General features: G+C 43.1%; 1 protein-coding gene across 5 annotated transcripts in view; it reads left to right on the forward strand.

Moving 5' to 3' along the window:
* Positions 1-14,705, forward strand: part of spryd3 (SPRY domain containing 3) — a 53,935-nt gene that overhangs the window by 10,125 nt on the left and 29,105 nt on the right. For all 5 annotated transcript variants that reach the window (XR_003984708.1, XM_030423805.1, XM_030423806.1 and 2 more), the window contains exons 6-7: positions 57-245; positions 12,917-13,066. Coding sequence is in view for 4 of the 5 variants with exons in the window: in XM_030423805.1 (XP_030279665.1) it covers positions 57-245; positions 12,917-13,066 (339 nt within the window). In the remaining variant the exon portion in view is untranslated. The remainder of the gene's footprint in view (positions 1-56; positions 246-12,916; positions 13,067-14,705) is intronic.

The raw sequence follows: 14,705 nt of genomic DNA on the forward strand, positions 1-14,705 counted from the left end.
GAACTGTCTGTATGGTAGAGTACCGTTTCTGTTTCTTACGTTCCTCTCCCATGCAGGTTGGTTCAGTGGAGGTTCCTGTGTCTGCAGAGGGGCTGTTCCCTGCCGTAGGGATGCACTCCATGGGGGAGGAGGTGAAGGTTGACTTGCAGGCCGAGTGGCTCCTGGAGGAGGACGATAGTATGATGATGGTCGACAGCCACGAAGATGACTGGGGACGGCTTTATGACGTCAGGGTGAGCGGCACGGTAAGAAGCAGGGAAAAGACCCTATTGGTTTATTCACATTTAAAGGACAGGTCAGATACAACGCTACTTGTTTCTAGGGCTGAACTACATGCGTCAAAGCTTCAGAGCTTCTGCTGACATGCTTATCAAGGTCAAAATCGCTATTTGATTGCTTCTGCTTTGCTTGTGTTATTTAGTTTTTCTTTAAGAGGAAGGAGACGCTGTGTCCGCTGCAATGAAAAGGAGGCAATAGATTAGTAGAAATGCGAGAGATTGAGCTGCTCCTATGGCTTTTTAATAAACGTCAAAACCCACATAAGTGTGTGGACATGATACAAGAAGACAGATCAGTATCTGCGAGTGGTCAACTTACCATTGAGGGAGCATTTTGTATGCAGAAATGCACAAATGCAGTCCCAAAAACACGGGGCGAGCACAAGACCGTGGCTGAGCATCTCCTCCTGTCCTTCCCCATCATTATTAATTGAACTGTTAAGACTATTAACATTTGAAAATAATTAAAACATTTCCTGAGACATTAACAAAACGCCCTGTCTTAAAGAAAGTAAGAAAAGAATTGCCGGTTACGTCCCTTTATCCGGAATCCGAACAAGAAACCGATCCTCCATCTGAGTTTCATGGAATCCTGTCCCCTTTTTTTTGTGTAATCTGACAAACCGATCGGCAAATCAACAAACAAGGGTGAAAACAAAACCTTCGCGGAGGAGCTAATGACAAGTGCATCAGCAGAGACAAAAGTGAACTGCCCACCCAATTCAAACAAACAATGACGGTAACCAAACTAACTACGAACTATTCCTGCATGTGTGATGGAATAGCAAACAAATCTTCTTCATTTATGATGCTGGAACCGTTTTCAGGCCAAACCTATATATAAAATACATGATATTCGATGTAATTTTCTCTATTAATCACTTGCACACTATTTTCAGAGATGTTAACACATCGTAACACTTCTTTAGTGGTTGAGTTTGTGGCGATGTGCACACAGAGACGATGTATGTGACAATACACACATCACTGATATATTGTGTGTTTTTCTAGCGCACGTCTTTTGAATGAGACAGATTACAGTGCGGTTTTTCTGTTGCTTGTACTTTTGCGTGGCTGTTGCCAGTTCCCCGTGTTTGTTTTGCGCTCTTACAAGATCCTTCAACTGCCGGTTCTTTAGCAAATCCCCCTTTGTTGACAACTGTACTTAATGCTCGCTAAAAATCAGGGGGAAAGCTCCAGACACTCTTGAATTTGAAATATTTTGTCTCAGTCATTGAATGATCTTGCTATTAATGGATTTGGGTCACCTTCTGAGTGTTTTTGCAGATTGCTCCCTGACATCAGCTCAAGGATTTTCCTCCACGCTCTGTAGCAAACAGGTTCAGTAACAAGATAAACAGCAGACTCACAGTAAAGACGTCTGTTTCATTCCCTCTTTGCTACATCAGAGACGGGGATTATGCAACAGTTTGGCAGATCTACCTGCAAAGCCTCGGCACACAAGCCGGGTAACACACCGACATTATCTACGGATAAATTAGGATTGGGACCTTCAGACTTGTCTGATGCAAGGCAGCTTCATCAGCTTTTGGTTGCCGGATGCGGCAGAATGGTTGCCACATTGAATCACTGTAATGATTTGCAATTGATTTAGTCCCTTGGGTTAACTGTCTATCTGTCGACGTGGACAAAAAGTCGATAGTAGGACTGGCATGCTAGAAGCAGAGCAACGTAGCAGATTCTCCTTTTGGCAAACTTGTCGGGTGGGGTTAAAGTTCACAACATGATGTCACGCAAACAGGACATGGCGTGACACTCCCACAGTGATTAATACTGACTGGTGTTGGCCCTGTTCGGGTTAGAGGGTTAAAGTTCAGGTTCGGGGCGGTTTTCTCAGACACAGACCAAACTATGATTCAACTAGTTTGATTTCGCCTCTCGAATGGAATTCATTGTTGGCAACAACTGCGATATCAGCACTATCACAATGCTGCGTTTCCCTTCCGAACAGCAGAACTGTAACACCTTTGTTCTGTGTTAAGGTGTGAGCTCTCATCACCCACCCACCTGCACCTTCAGAGTAAAACCGCAAGACTACAGACAGGTCTGTCATTGACACAGAAGAGGTGGGGAACCGGCTGTGTGTGGGTCCCGTATGTGGTTACGTGATAAACGTTTCTATCCGCAGTGCTCCACAATCATCAGCCACACACGCACAGTACAGAGGCCATCATCTTCTCTGAAAGCAGACAGAGGTCATAAAAGCAGAGAGCTGTGGGTGAGGAGGATGATTCAACCAGCAGTCTTGCTCTCTGTCTTTCTGTCTGTCTCTGCCTTCTGTTTTTCTGGACCAAGGAGTGGCAATGGCATGAGATGTGTTTGTGGAGCCAAGTGCCTGGCAGCCCACCAGGTTGTAAAAATTCAATAAGTGGAGTAACGGGACTCGCAGGAATCTTTTACTCTTTCTCATGTGGTTGGAGGTTTTCACAGCTGGGGTGCCCGGCTGCATGGTCCACTCAGCCGTCCAGCAGTGATTTCTTTCTTCAGTTTCTTTTCTCTCTCTTTCTTTTTTGCTTTCTCTCACGAGTAAGCTGCCATTAGACTCCCAGGTCCATCATGTGGCCGTCATGGTGGGGCTTTAATACTCAAAACCGACGAGGCTACGTCAAAAGTTTTGACAAGTACAAGGATTTAGTATAGACACTGGATAGAGGGAAGGGTGTGGGACAATAGCTGCTTCCTCTAAATAACAGAAAGTTTAGTTTGTGGAGCATCGAGAGAAAGAAAAGGAAAGTGTGGCCGAGGAAATGAAATGATGGGAGGAGAAGTGAGGGGAAAGTCGAGGGTTTGTTTTGAGGGTAGAGATCTCTGAGTAGCAGGATTAGTGTGAGGTAAGATTAAGGGCAGAATGTTACGTCCGCCACAAGGTGGTCTCGCCTAATCTCCTCGATGGTTTTGACTTCTAATTTATTTCATTGTGTGGTTTTTAACCAGTTTGCCTCAACTTTTCCAAATGTCTGCTTTAAACACAGCGCTCCCCTCTTGTTTCCTTCCCTTCACCTTCTCCTCTCTTCTTTTCACTTCTGCTTGCTTCCTCTCCTCTCGTCTTATTTTCAAAGATATCAGTGTTTTCACTCTTTGTCTTTTTCTTAATCATTGTCACCTTTCATCTCTCCTTGCCTCGTCTCCTCTCTCCTTACACCTTCTTCTCTGTCCTTGCGTGGTCTCCTCTTTCCTTGACTTTTCTTGTCTTTCCTTGACTTATCTCCTCATTCCTTGCCTTGTCTCCCCTATCCTTGTGTCTTCTCCTCTTTCCTTGCTTCACCTTCCCTTTCCATGACTTGTCTCCCTATCCTTTACTCCTTTACTCCTTAACTTTATCCATGATTAAGCTACTCTGTCCTTGTCTTTGATTTCTCTACTCTATCCTTGATTCATCTCCTATATCCTTGACTCGTCTCCTTTATCCTCGACTCGTCTCTTTGTCCTTTATCCTCTACTCTATCCTTGATTCATCTCCTAATATCCTTGACTCGTCTCCTCTATCCTTGACTCGTCTCTTTGTCCTTTATCCTATACGCTATCCTTGACTCGTCTCCTCTATCCTTGACTTGTCTCTTTGTCCGTGACTCGTCTCTTTGTCTTTGATTTCTCTACTCTATCCTTGATTCATCTCCTATATCCTTGACTCGTCTCCTCTATCCTTGACTCGTCTCTTTGTCCTTTATCCTCTACTCTATCCTTGATTCGTCTCCACTGTCCTTTACTTGTCTCCTCTCTCCTTGTCTCATCTCCTATATCTATGACTCCTCTGTCTATCCTTGAATCCTTGAAATTCCATGTTGCTTGTCTCCTTTCCATTCCTCCTCTCCTCTCCTCTCCTCTGGCCTCCTCTCCTCCCTCCCCTCCTCCCCTCCTATGGATTCCAGTAACGTTTGAGTTAGGAAAATGTTTTTCTCCTTCCTAACATGTGCGGCTACGCAACAGATATTTCCAGTCCTGGTGGTTTCCGATAACTTACGGATCTATCGTTTGGTTGCCATAGATGAACTGCACCTCACGGCAGCACCCGACAGCACCTCACAAACATTTGGTCAAAACAGTGAAATAGTTTTTATACGTTGCTATTTGCTAAGTGCGGATAATAACTGTTCCGGATGACGGCTGTCCTTACTGAGTGTTAAGGGGGGGGGGGAACATGGTGACGGAAAAGATTGCTGCAAGATAAATGACTTCTCTGACTGGTATGCTTTTGATGAGGCAGTACTGAGAAGTGCAAAGCCGCAGACTTCACAGAGGACAATGGTGGGGGGAAGGCTGGCCACTCCTGTTTAGATAGGTGGGTATCTGATCCTAGATTTCTGCCCGCTCCCATCATACCTACCCTCGCTAATAGTCCTGCTTTATTCTTTTTCCGCTCGTGCCTATGCCTGTTTTATAACCCTTTCACTCTTATTTTTATCAAATATTTCATTAGCATCATTTTGTTTGGTTGTCCTCGAAACAGCCTGGATAAAGTTGGTGTCAGATAAACCTTGAAGATCCTGTGGGGGACGTTACTGTTTTCACTTTATTTCACTCTTTGTTCCTTTCAACCTTTTTAATCACTCATCTGAAGGCCGTTTGTTCAGGGTAATGAATACGCTTTTAATATAATGGTTGTGCCCTTGTTGGCTCTGTTTTCTTTCGGTGGCCGCTTGATAAGTTATAAAAGCGAGTTTCGCCATGAGAAAAATATATTAATATAAGTGCATGATGCCTGTCGAAGTAGCAGATATCCTCAACTTATTAACTCTCCAAAAGACCAACAACAAGTGTTTTCTCTCTGCAGTGTGATGACACTTTCCTCTGTGTTCATTTAATGTGTTATGTTGAGCGACCAAACACCTTGTTCACCAATACATTGATGGTAATTAAGAACCAAGCTTCTACAAAATAAAGGAAAACCACCAGTTTTACCAATATTAACCATTACATTTACACATTCTGTGGGGATTTTTAAAAAATAGTTTAATCTCTGATAACAACACACTCCTATCTCTTCCCAGTTCTTGTTTTATTGTACACCGACATTACAATGTTTCACCAACAAACGGTCTCATGCAAGTAAACTTTACATCTTCCATACATTAAGAATAAGTCGTCTAATCGGACTGAGCCTCATTAATGGCAAAATAAAATGTATTGTGTAGTAAATTGGTGTAGTGCTGCAGTTTAAAAGCGGAAATACCATCCTACCATTTCCATGTCGTATTACTGTTGGTGCCGCTGTCACAAAGACAGTGTTAGCAGTATGGCTACTGTTAGCTTGTCTGCTGTCCAAAGCAACAAATAAATAGATTCATCGTTTGACCTTGAAATCTGATCACAGTGCTATGAAAAGTCAGAGAAAACACATCTGATTATCAAGTAGAAATGCCTGTTTGAACCATCCTGAGTCATGGCGGAAGGGTGAAACGCATATCAGTTGGGTAACAGACTTTGGCACAACACCTGCATTGTCAGTCGAGTGAACAGGTTTTATTTTGGAGAGCAGTGTCCAAAGTTATTCCAGTCGCTCCACTGTTACCTGGGGATAGTGACCAGGTAAAACAATGCCCTTTCTTGTTTAAGTTGGCCTTTGCAGACACACTTCTTTGTGTCGTAATACGACTGAATAGCATAGTGAAAGCAACACTTATAGGGACCAATCTATACACTGTGCAATCAGTTTTTGCTCCAGAACGATAAGTTAAAGCATAACAGTGGTCTATTGCCAGTTTAAACCTCTTTATCTTCCAACTAAGACTGTGAATATGTGTGCTGTTATCCCCGTATTGGCCAGAAGACATTCTCCATGAACTGGTCCCGTTCAAGCCTAACATAACCATTAAAGGTTAGGTACCAGAAGCAGTATATGTGGTATATTACCGCCAATTAAGTGACTTTAAGATCATTTGGACAAAGTAAACATCATTATCCCGTAGAGCGAAGTTAACTTGAGCAATGTTCCGCTTTTATTACACCTACAAAAAATGTTGCATAACACAGAATTTGCCCCCTACTTCTTAAAAACACGTCACAGAAACCAAACCTAGAGAAATGAGAGCTTTAAACAGGACTGTAGTGCAGTGGTACTGTACCTTACAGCCAGGTGTGAGCTCAAGTACAGCACACTTCACCTGAATACGACCAACAGGGTCAATAACAGACGTTAAGCCGTTAACCAATAGAGGTCAGTGCAGCAACATGTTTTTCTGAGTTTAGTTGATAAACTCTTCCGAAGCTACTAGCGCTGTTCAGAATGATTTGATTCATCTGTTGGATTCGGTTTTCAAGGCTTTTGTTCAACACCAATACATTTTAACGTCCCTTTACAAATGCAACTACTTCTAGATTACTTCATCTCGCAAACACTAAAGAACATTTTTCTTCTAGCTTTGTCATGACTGTCAACTGAAGGTGTCTTGGGCAAACACAGCATGTTTGATAATAATCCACATGAATGATTTTTTTTTTTTTTTTTTTGCTTGCCACCATGCTCCTGCTCTGCTGTTTTTCTTGAGAGGAGACATTTGGCTGGCTTTCCACTGCGTACGTGCGACTCAGTGCGAACACGAGCTTCCAATCCTCTGCTTCCTGTTGTCACAGCAGTCGCTGTGCCCACCAACTTAATCCCCTCAGCTGCGGATGAGCGGGCTGACAAGTAAGTGGACAGCACCTGAGTCTGCAGTTATCAGTTTTCCCAAGTGTACCGGCGCTCCCTCACAGCACAGATCTCACGTCCACTCTCTCCACCTCTAACCTCCATGTGGAGATTAAACTCCTCATGATGTATCTGACCCTCTGCTTCAGAGGTGCACAGGAGGTTTTTGTTGTTGTTTTTTTTAACGCTGCTACACGTTGCAGTATCATCTCCAGATCATCTCCTCCTCTGCCCTTACGTTTGTGTGAATCTGAGCCACACCAATCATCGTCGAGTAATAATCATTATTGCTCCGTTCCTCGTTGTACCTTTTCCAGCTGCCAGAGCCAGCTGTAGTACCAACGCCCCTCTAAGGTTGCCTGCTTCCTTCCTTCCTTCCTCTGGGAACAATAGTCATGAATCCCAACATGACACTGCTCTTGGATGAAAGTTCACTGCTTTCCCATCAAGTTGTTGTGGTTGCAACCACCCAGGCCGAGCAGTGGCACCGTCACGGTTGCCTCCAGTTTTTCTGAACCGAGCAGCGTGAGAAAAGAGGAAGCTGTGAAAAACTTAATCCGAGGAAAGTCAATGGGCCGAGTGGAGGCTGGGTGACTGGTTGCGGACCTGCGTCACACAAGTTGACTGGAGCAGAGCTGGATTGTCTACTAAAGGGGTTAACTGAGTCCCACCATGATATAAAGTTAAGATAAGGTTGTCACAATAACAGAATTCTTAACTTCCACACAATACCAGCATAGAAAAACACTCCATACCGCTTTTGATATCACAGCACAAAGATGAAAAAGTCGAAAGCACACAAAATATTAGCTTTTTTTATTTCTGTTTGTGATATTCATGGACAGGATGTCCAGGAGAGTGTCCCGTTCAGGAACCTCAGAGTTGCGTCTCTGCTTTTTGTAGATGACATGTTTCTGCTGGCTTCTTTGGTCTGTGTCCTCCACCAGGCATCCAAGAGGTTTGCAGCCAAGTGGTTGGTCAGTATCTCCAAGTTTGAGTCCATGGTTCTCGGCCAGAAAAACATAGATTGTCCCCTCTGGGTTGGGCCATGAACCCCCACCCCAAGCAGAGGAGTTTTAAGTTTAAGGTCTTGTGCACAAGTGATGGAAATGAGTTTCCTCCAAAGGATAGCTTGACTCAGCTTTGTGGGAGCTCGGAGTAGAGCCGCTGCTCCTTCACTTCTAAAGGAGACAGCTGAGGTGGTTCGGAGATCTGATCAGGATGCCCCCTGGGCGCCCCCCCTTTGGAGGTTTTCCAGGTACGACCAACAGGGAGGAGACCCCGGGGCAGTCCCAGAACTTGCTGGAGGGATAATATATCTCATCTGCCCCAGGACGTCTGGAGAACCTGCTTAACCGTGACCCGACCCTGGATAAGAGGATGAAGATGGATGGATGGATAATTTACACATTCACACAGTCGGCGATGTTTTGTCAGCTGACCTTCCAACATTTGGCATCTCTAACTACGTTACTTTCAGGCTGTATTATGTGTTTAACTTCTTACTCAGCAGTATGTATGTTTTGTTTTGTTTTTTTTTCAAAAGTGGCAACCTTCATGTAAAACTGTAACCTTTTTAAGACTTTGTATAAACGAATCAGCCCTGGTGGCAATGGCCGGATTTGGAGCAGTAAATTAATTTGGGAATCCTCCTCCCAGCAGTTGTAATGGTGAAAAATAAATGGAGTGTATTAAAAGGTGATGAAAAGCTGCACTTGGCCAGCGAGTGATGAGGTGTCAGTGAAGGGCAACAATGTGGTTCCTCGGTTCTCACAGGTTTCAACTGAAATCTCAGCGGGACGATTGATTGATTAAACCTGCAATGTGAAGACGCACGTCTATTCTTTTTGGGTGTTGTTTAGTGAAATAACTTGTGACGGTTGCCCAGAGCTCAGATGTTATTGCTGGTGTGTAATACCGCATGTTGTCACTATGTGAAGTCACTGGCAGCCTTGCAGAAATTTTCAAAACAGTGTTGCTGCAGGAGAGATTCTGCGGCACGCTGCATGGATCCCAGCCAGTATCATCTTATGCTAACATCACAGTTAATACTACTTCACCCGACTCTGCCTCATTTGTGTCAGCGCTATGGTAAACACAGGTTGTGTTTTGATTTCGTATATTGTTTTTATTTCGAGTGTCTCTTTGAACTTCCTGCTCTGGTTATATAAGGCCGGTCCCACCGCAGTCGGTTAGCACGACACATTACATGCTTGAACAAGAAAGTTGTTCAAGCCCTGTAAAGAGTGAGTGATTTGATTTGGATGTGCTGTGTTAAGAGTAAACATTTGTTCATATATAGAAATGTACTGCAAATATGGTGTGCGTAGCTTTTGGAAGCCTGCTGTCAAGGTCGAACATGCGAGCAATTATCTGAGGTTTTAATGACTAGGCGGTAGAGAGTTGTAGCGGTTTTGTTCAGGTGATTTATATCTCATAAAAAGGAGTTAATGTAGTGTGTTTCATGGTAGTATAAACAAAGTCATGACATGGTTTAGGTAGAGTAATTTTAGCACCAGTAGATGCATTCAGTACAAAACGTCACCTGTTGGCTGCAAGCTCGTTAAAAAAAGCAGCAGCAGTGACAGAGTGGCTGTAACCAGCTGTGGCATTATGATGGTGGTTTTCAGTCCAGGAGGATATTCATCTTGGTTGCCTCATGCGCAGAAAGAAATATGACTGATGGACAAGTCAGATTTAGCTACTGGAGGGCATCCAACCCAAGTGAGAGATGAATTAGAGCAGGGAATCACAGCCTCTGGACAAGGACAAGGCCGGCTCTCTTTCCAAATTAAAGTGGCACATGTGGCCCAGATCATTCACATTTAATGTCCAGGTTGTAGTTTTTTTTCTTCTTTTTTTTGTAAGCGTATGAATTGGACTGATGTTTTTGGAGAGAAAGAATGACAGCGAAGAGGAAATATGCAGGACAATGAGATGAAAAACGAGGGGAACAGAAAATGAGGAAACGATTAGAAACGCACAAAGAAGCAAACAGAATGTAATAAGAATAATAAAAAGGTAACGCGGTAAAGACAAAGGTCATTATTTAACATCTGTTACGTGATGTGTAATCACCACATATCTGTGCGCCACATAAAAAAAAAAGTAATGTGTCTTAATTTCAGCTTCACCTTTCTTTTAAGTTCCCCCATTAGGTGTGACAGGAACCTGGCAGGACCACTCTCTGGGCGTTACATCTGTTTCCCAGGCAGCAGCTCAACAAAACACGGCCTTGCACATCACAATTCTCAGCACTCAGAATTGAAGGAGTGAGTGAAAGAGAAAGAGGGAGAGAGAGAGAGATTGTCAGCTATCTCAGTGAGGCATGCTTCGCTCAAGGCTACGTCTCCCTTTTCTGCCCTCTTGTCTCTTCTCCGCCTTCTATTACTCAGCAGCAAGAAGCAAAGAGAAAAAAAAAGGAAAAAAAAAGAAAAAAGGTGCGACTGAGTGCTCATCACGCCGAAACTCTATCCTCCTCTCCCCAAAGAAGAGTAGCTGTCCAGGCATGAAAGTGCAGCAGGTTAAGGAGACACGAGTGCACACAAAAGGGCAGTCTGCAACAAATAAGGTGGAGGTTAATACCGGCATCCATGTGATCAATTAATCAGCAGAGTCGTACAAACAAACTATAAAGGAATAGGGTTTGGTTTCGAGGAATGCGAAGAGATTTACTTTGTCTGTATTACTGTAAAAACACTTAGCAACAGCACACTGGGGAGAAGTTGGCACTTACTTTCACGATGGTGAATAACCTGCAGCTTCTGATGGATGTAATGAACAGACATCTTGTACAAAACTTTATAGAATCACAGAACGGCTTTAGTTTAACAGCGTAATTGTTAGATAATTGCCGCCCCAGGTCTGCCAGCGTTTTCCTTGCCGTTGAAATTGTCAAGAGTAGTTCTGCAGTATTTATGCAACCCGACTGACAACCAGTGGCTGCTGGGTTTTATGTAACTGTAGACACAGGCTCTGGTTTAATATTCCTGTAATCCAACTCAATATATTCACCGTTCTTCATATGGCGTGATCAGCTCGTGTGGTCTGCCTGAATCTTTTGAGGGTTTGAGCTGAGGGTGAGTTCTCCATTATAATCTTGTAACAGTTTAGCTGCTTCTGGATGCTGGTGAAAAAGACAGGCAGACCACAAAGAGTGCATAAAATGACAAAGGCCGCTGTTGGTAGGTCACATAAGCATTCGTTGATTAGTGGTAATTCTTTAGGATACTTGATAGCTGAAGTAGGAGAGTGGGAACTTCCTGATTAGACTTTCATCAATATCATATCCATAGTTTAAGCTTGTCAACGTTTTAGTTATGAACCACGACCTTCGGTATTTGGAGGAAAGATCAAGAATCCCTTATAGGACATGAAATTCTCACTGACAGGTGTTCTTTGCAGGTAGAACGGGAATGACATTCAGCAAAGGTCATCGGTTGGATGGGTGATGTTAGGTTTCCAGGTCAACCCTATTATATTCTTATGATCATAAATTACACGTAGGTTTCCATTTTTCTGTTTCTTCTTCTGCATTAAAAAAATGCTTTTGAAGAGGCTAAACGCTGCTCGCTCGGTATCAATCTTGGTTGCGGTTCTGGTGCTATACAGCATCAAACTAGGCAGCAGATGCTTTTTTCTGTCCTAGTTTGAAGAATAAAACCTAGAAATATGTTTCAATACAGCATATACAGCATGCAGCATTTGTGTTTGGTGCCGTTAAAGCAGTTCTGAACTTAAAATGTACTTTTAGCTTAAAAACAATTGGTTGGTTGTACTTTTTAATCTCTTGAACCAAAGGAATTTTGTTACTGTACATCGTGAACTGTGCGAGTACTGTTCTCACTCGTCAAGCCCAGAAACGGAAATTAAACATTTCCAGAGCCTCGGCTACATTTCTGAGGTATTTTTTTTTTTTTCAGTTTGATGCATCTCCAAGCAACACAGAATAACAAAAAGGGAAAATGGTGCGAGTTAATTGAGACACTTGACTTTTTAGTTGTTGAATAAATGTTCCCACCAGGTGTGTCCTTCAAGTGGCTGGCTAGTGGAAAACACACAGGCAAACACAAAAGCTTAATACAGAAGTAATTTTGTCCACCCCCTCCTTGTCTGTCATCCTAGCCTTTCAAGCCGGGGGCGTATTCGACATTGGCGCACACACACACACACATGCACTCAGGGCATGGAAACTCTGCTCAGCCTAAAGGCTTTGTGGTTGCCTAGCTGCCCACCTACTCACCTGTACCCACCCATCCTCACCTGTTTAGATGCTTAAGACCGAAAATAGACCTGAAAAGTAATTGCATTCTCATCGGGAACCGTGCATGTAAATCTCAAGTGGCTGTTGATACTTGTAGGATGCTCGCCATGGGTGGTGCAGCGAGGGTTTGACTGGGTTTGGAAGTGTCAGTCTGTCACGCTGCCCACTCACTTAGGACACGCTTGCAAAAGCAGGTTGTGCGGTTAAGTCGCTCGACTCCGGAACAACAGCGGGCCGAGGATCCTGCCCAAGCACGATCTGCTGCTTACCACTAACAAACACTTGCATTACTGCTTACCGCGTCGCCTAAATAACCAAATAAAATAAAGCTGAAACAATGAAAGTCCGAATAATTGAATAATAGCTGTAACTAAGTTTACTGAGAAATTTAATGCTGAAACAAAAGCTTCAAACACACAAACATGTTTGTATGATGTGTCATTCCACCATTCCCCTTTTTGGAAAAGCGTATGTGGACTTGGACCCTGAACTCAGCATGGAGAATGTCGTATTATTAAAAACCTCACCGAGAACATGTCATCATTGGAAGTATTGCTCTTCATTATCTAAGCCTCATTGTTGGAGTTTACTGGGCAGTAACAAGTGTAGGATTGAGCGTCTATGTGACCATGTTTGTGTTTTAATTGGTCCCTTTTTTTTTTATTGTTTATCTTCGAACATATTAACTCCCATCCTTCTTTCTGGCCCTCTGTGTATCCCTTTCCTCAGCTCTTGGAGTATGTTGGAAAAGGAAAGAGCATCATGGACGTGGGTTTGGCCCAGGCCCGCCAGCCACTCACCACCCGCTGCCACTACTATGAATTGGAGATCGTTGATGCTGGGGAGAAGTGCTACATCGCGCTGGGCCTGGCAAGAAGGGTGAGCTCTCTAAGAAACAACAACTTTTGACAAGTTAACACAAACCTTCCCTGAACATTTTTTTTTTTTTTGCATCTGGCCCTTTCCACCCTTTTTTCCATACTGATATTTATCAGGCAGTATAGTTCAACGCCTTCCATTGCGTTCCCCTCTCTAGTCCCCTTAGTTCAACAAGTTGTTGAGCTGAAGACATGCTAATGACGGAAAACTTTGACAATAACCTGAATTGGTAATAAGGACGGTAATTGGCATGTACAAAAATGTACCTCAGGCCCTGTCTTGAGAATGTTGGAAGCTTGTCCTAATAGAAGAGCAGCAGCACTCTTTATTTAATTTAAAAAAATTCAATTTCAAAGGTAATAAACCCCGCATACTTGCAAACTGCAGTATATGTAGGAAAGATGATGAGTGGATAAGCCTGTAAAGCCTCTTTGAGAGGACAGAAACTTTGTGAAATAGACTAGACGAGTTGTAAACATTGTGGTTCTGTCATGGGCTTTTATTTTCTTTCTCATTATGCAGCAGCTTAGCAGTTCTCTTTGGATCTAATGGCCTACTTTGGGTAGATGAAACACCCCCAGAGGAAAATACAATTAGAGAAATTTTTAACACCTCTCATTTGAGCCCTTATTTCTTTTTCCAAAGAATGCACATGCGGTTCCCATTTCTGCATTAACACTGCAGCTCTGCTTTGAAGAATAAAAACAGACAACGTGATGTTTTGGGCACCGAGCGAGGGGCCGATGCACGTTACGAGATGCACCAAGCAAATAGAGCGAGAGTTAATATATCAACACGTTACGATGCACAGATGCAAGGACATTAGAGCATGAGCAGTATTAGTTTAGGATCTTGCAGCAGTTACACTCGAGCTGTTTTGAAATCTGCTTACTAAGCTTATAAAGGACAGGATTAAACTTGTATAAATGCCTGCTGCTTTCAGATAGATGGATTCTCTCGCAGAACCTATTTGCATTGCATTTTTTTTTTACGTTACATTATTCTTCTGACTCGGGGAACTATTTCTTCGACAGAATGGGTTCATGATTTGTGAGTGTTTTACACCCTGTAGGTTTAGCCTCGAAAGTGTTATGAGCGTGAAATATTAGTGACTGCCGGAGCCAAGGCCTGTGGAGAGCTGCCAGCACTGTCTCTCCCAGGGTCAGAACTCCTGCTCCTTTTAATAACAAAAAATAAAAGATGAAACTTGTACAACATCCTTCAAGGTCTCGGAGGCAATTTATATTAAACAGGAAAAGAGGAATGCACAGGTCACTGAATTATTAAGACAAAGAGAGCTATAGAGAGAGGGGAGATCAAAAAGTAGAAATGTACTTGCACTGTATGTGTGCGACTTGCATGTAAGACAGTTACTCTTGGAATTTTTGTTAACATGAATATCTGAACGTCCTTTATGTGGATGGTCTCAGTAGGATGTTTGAAGCACTAAGACACAAATGAAAGTCGTGAGTTTAACGTCACAATGTTTTAAAGGAGAACTATTATGCTTCTTCATTTAACTTTTTATTTCCCTTCAGTGTTTATTAAGGTTCTTATGCACGTAAAAGGTCTTGAAAGTTAAAAACCAATGAGAGCTCCTCTCTCCCACAGGAAACACTGCTCCTGAAACGCCTCGTCA

This window comes from Sparus aurata, chromosome 7, assembly GCF_900880675.1.
Source record: "Sparus aurata chromosome 7, fSpaAur1.1, whole genome shotgun sequence".
In the NCBI taxonomy this organism is placed as follows: Eukaryota; Metazoa; Chordata; class Actinopteri; order Spariformes; family Sparidae; genus Sparus; species Sparus aurata.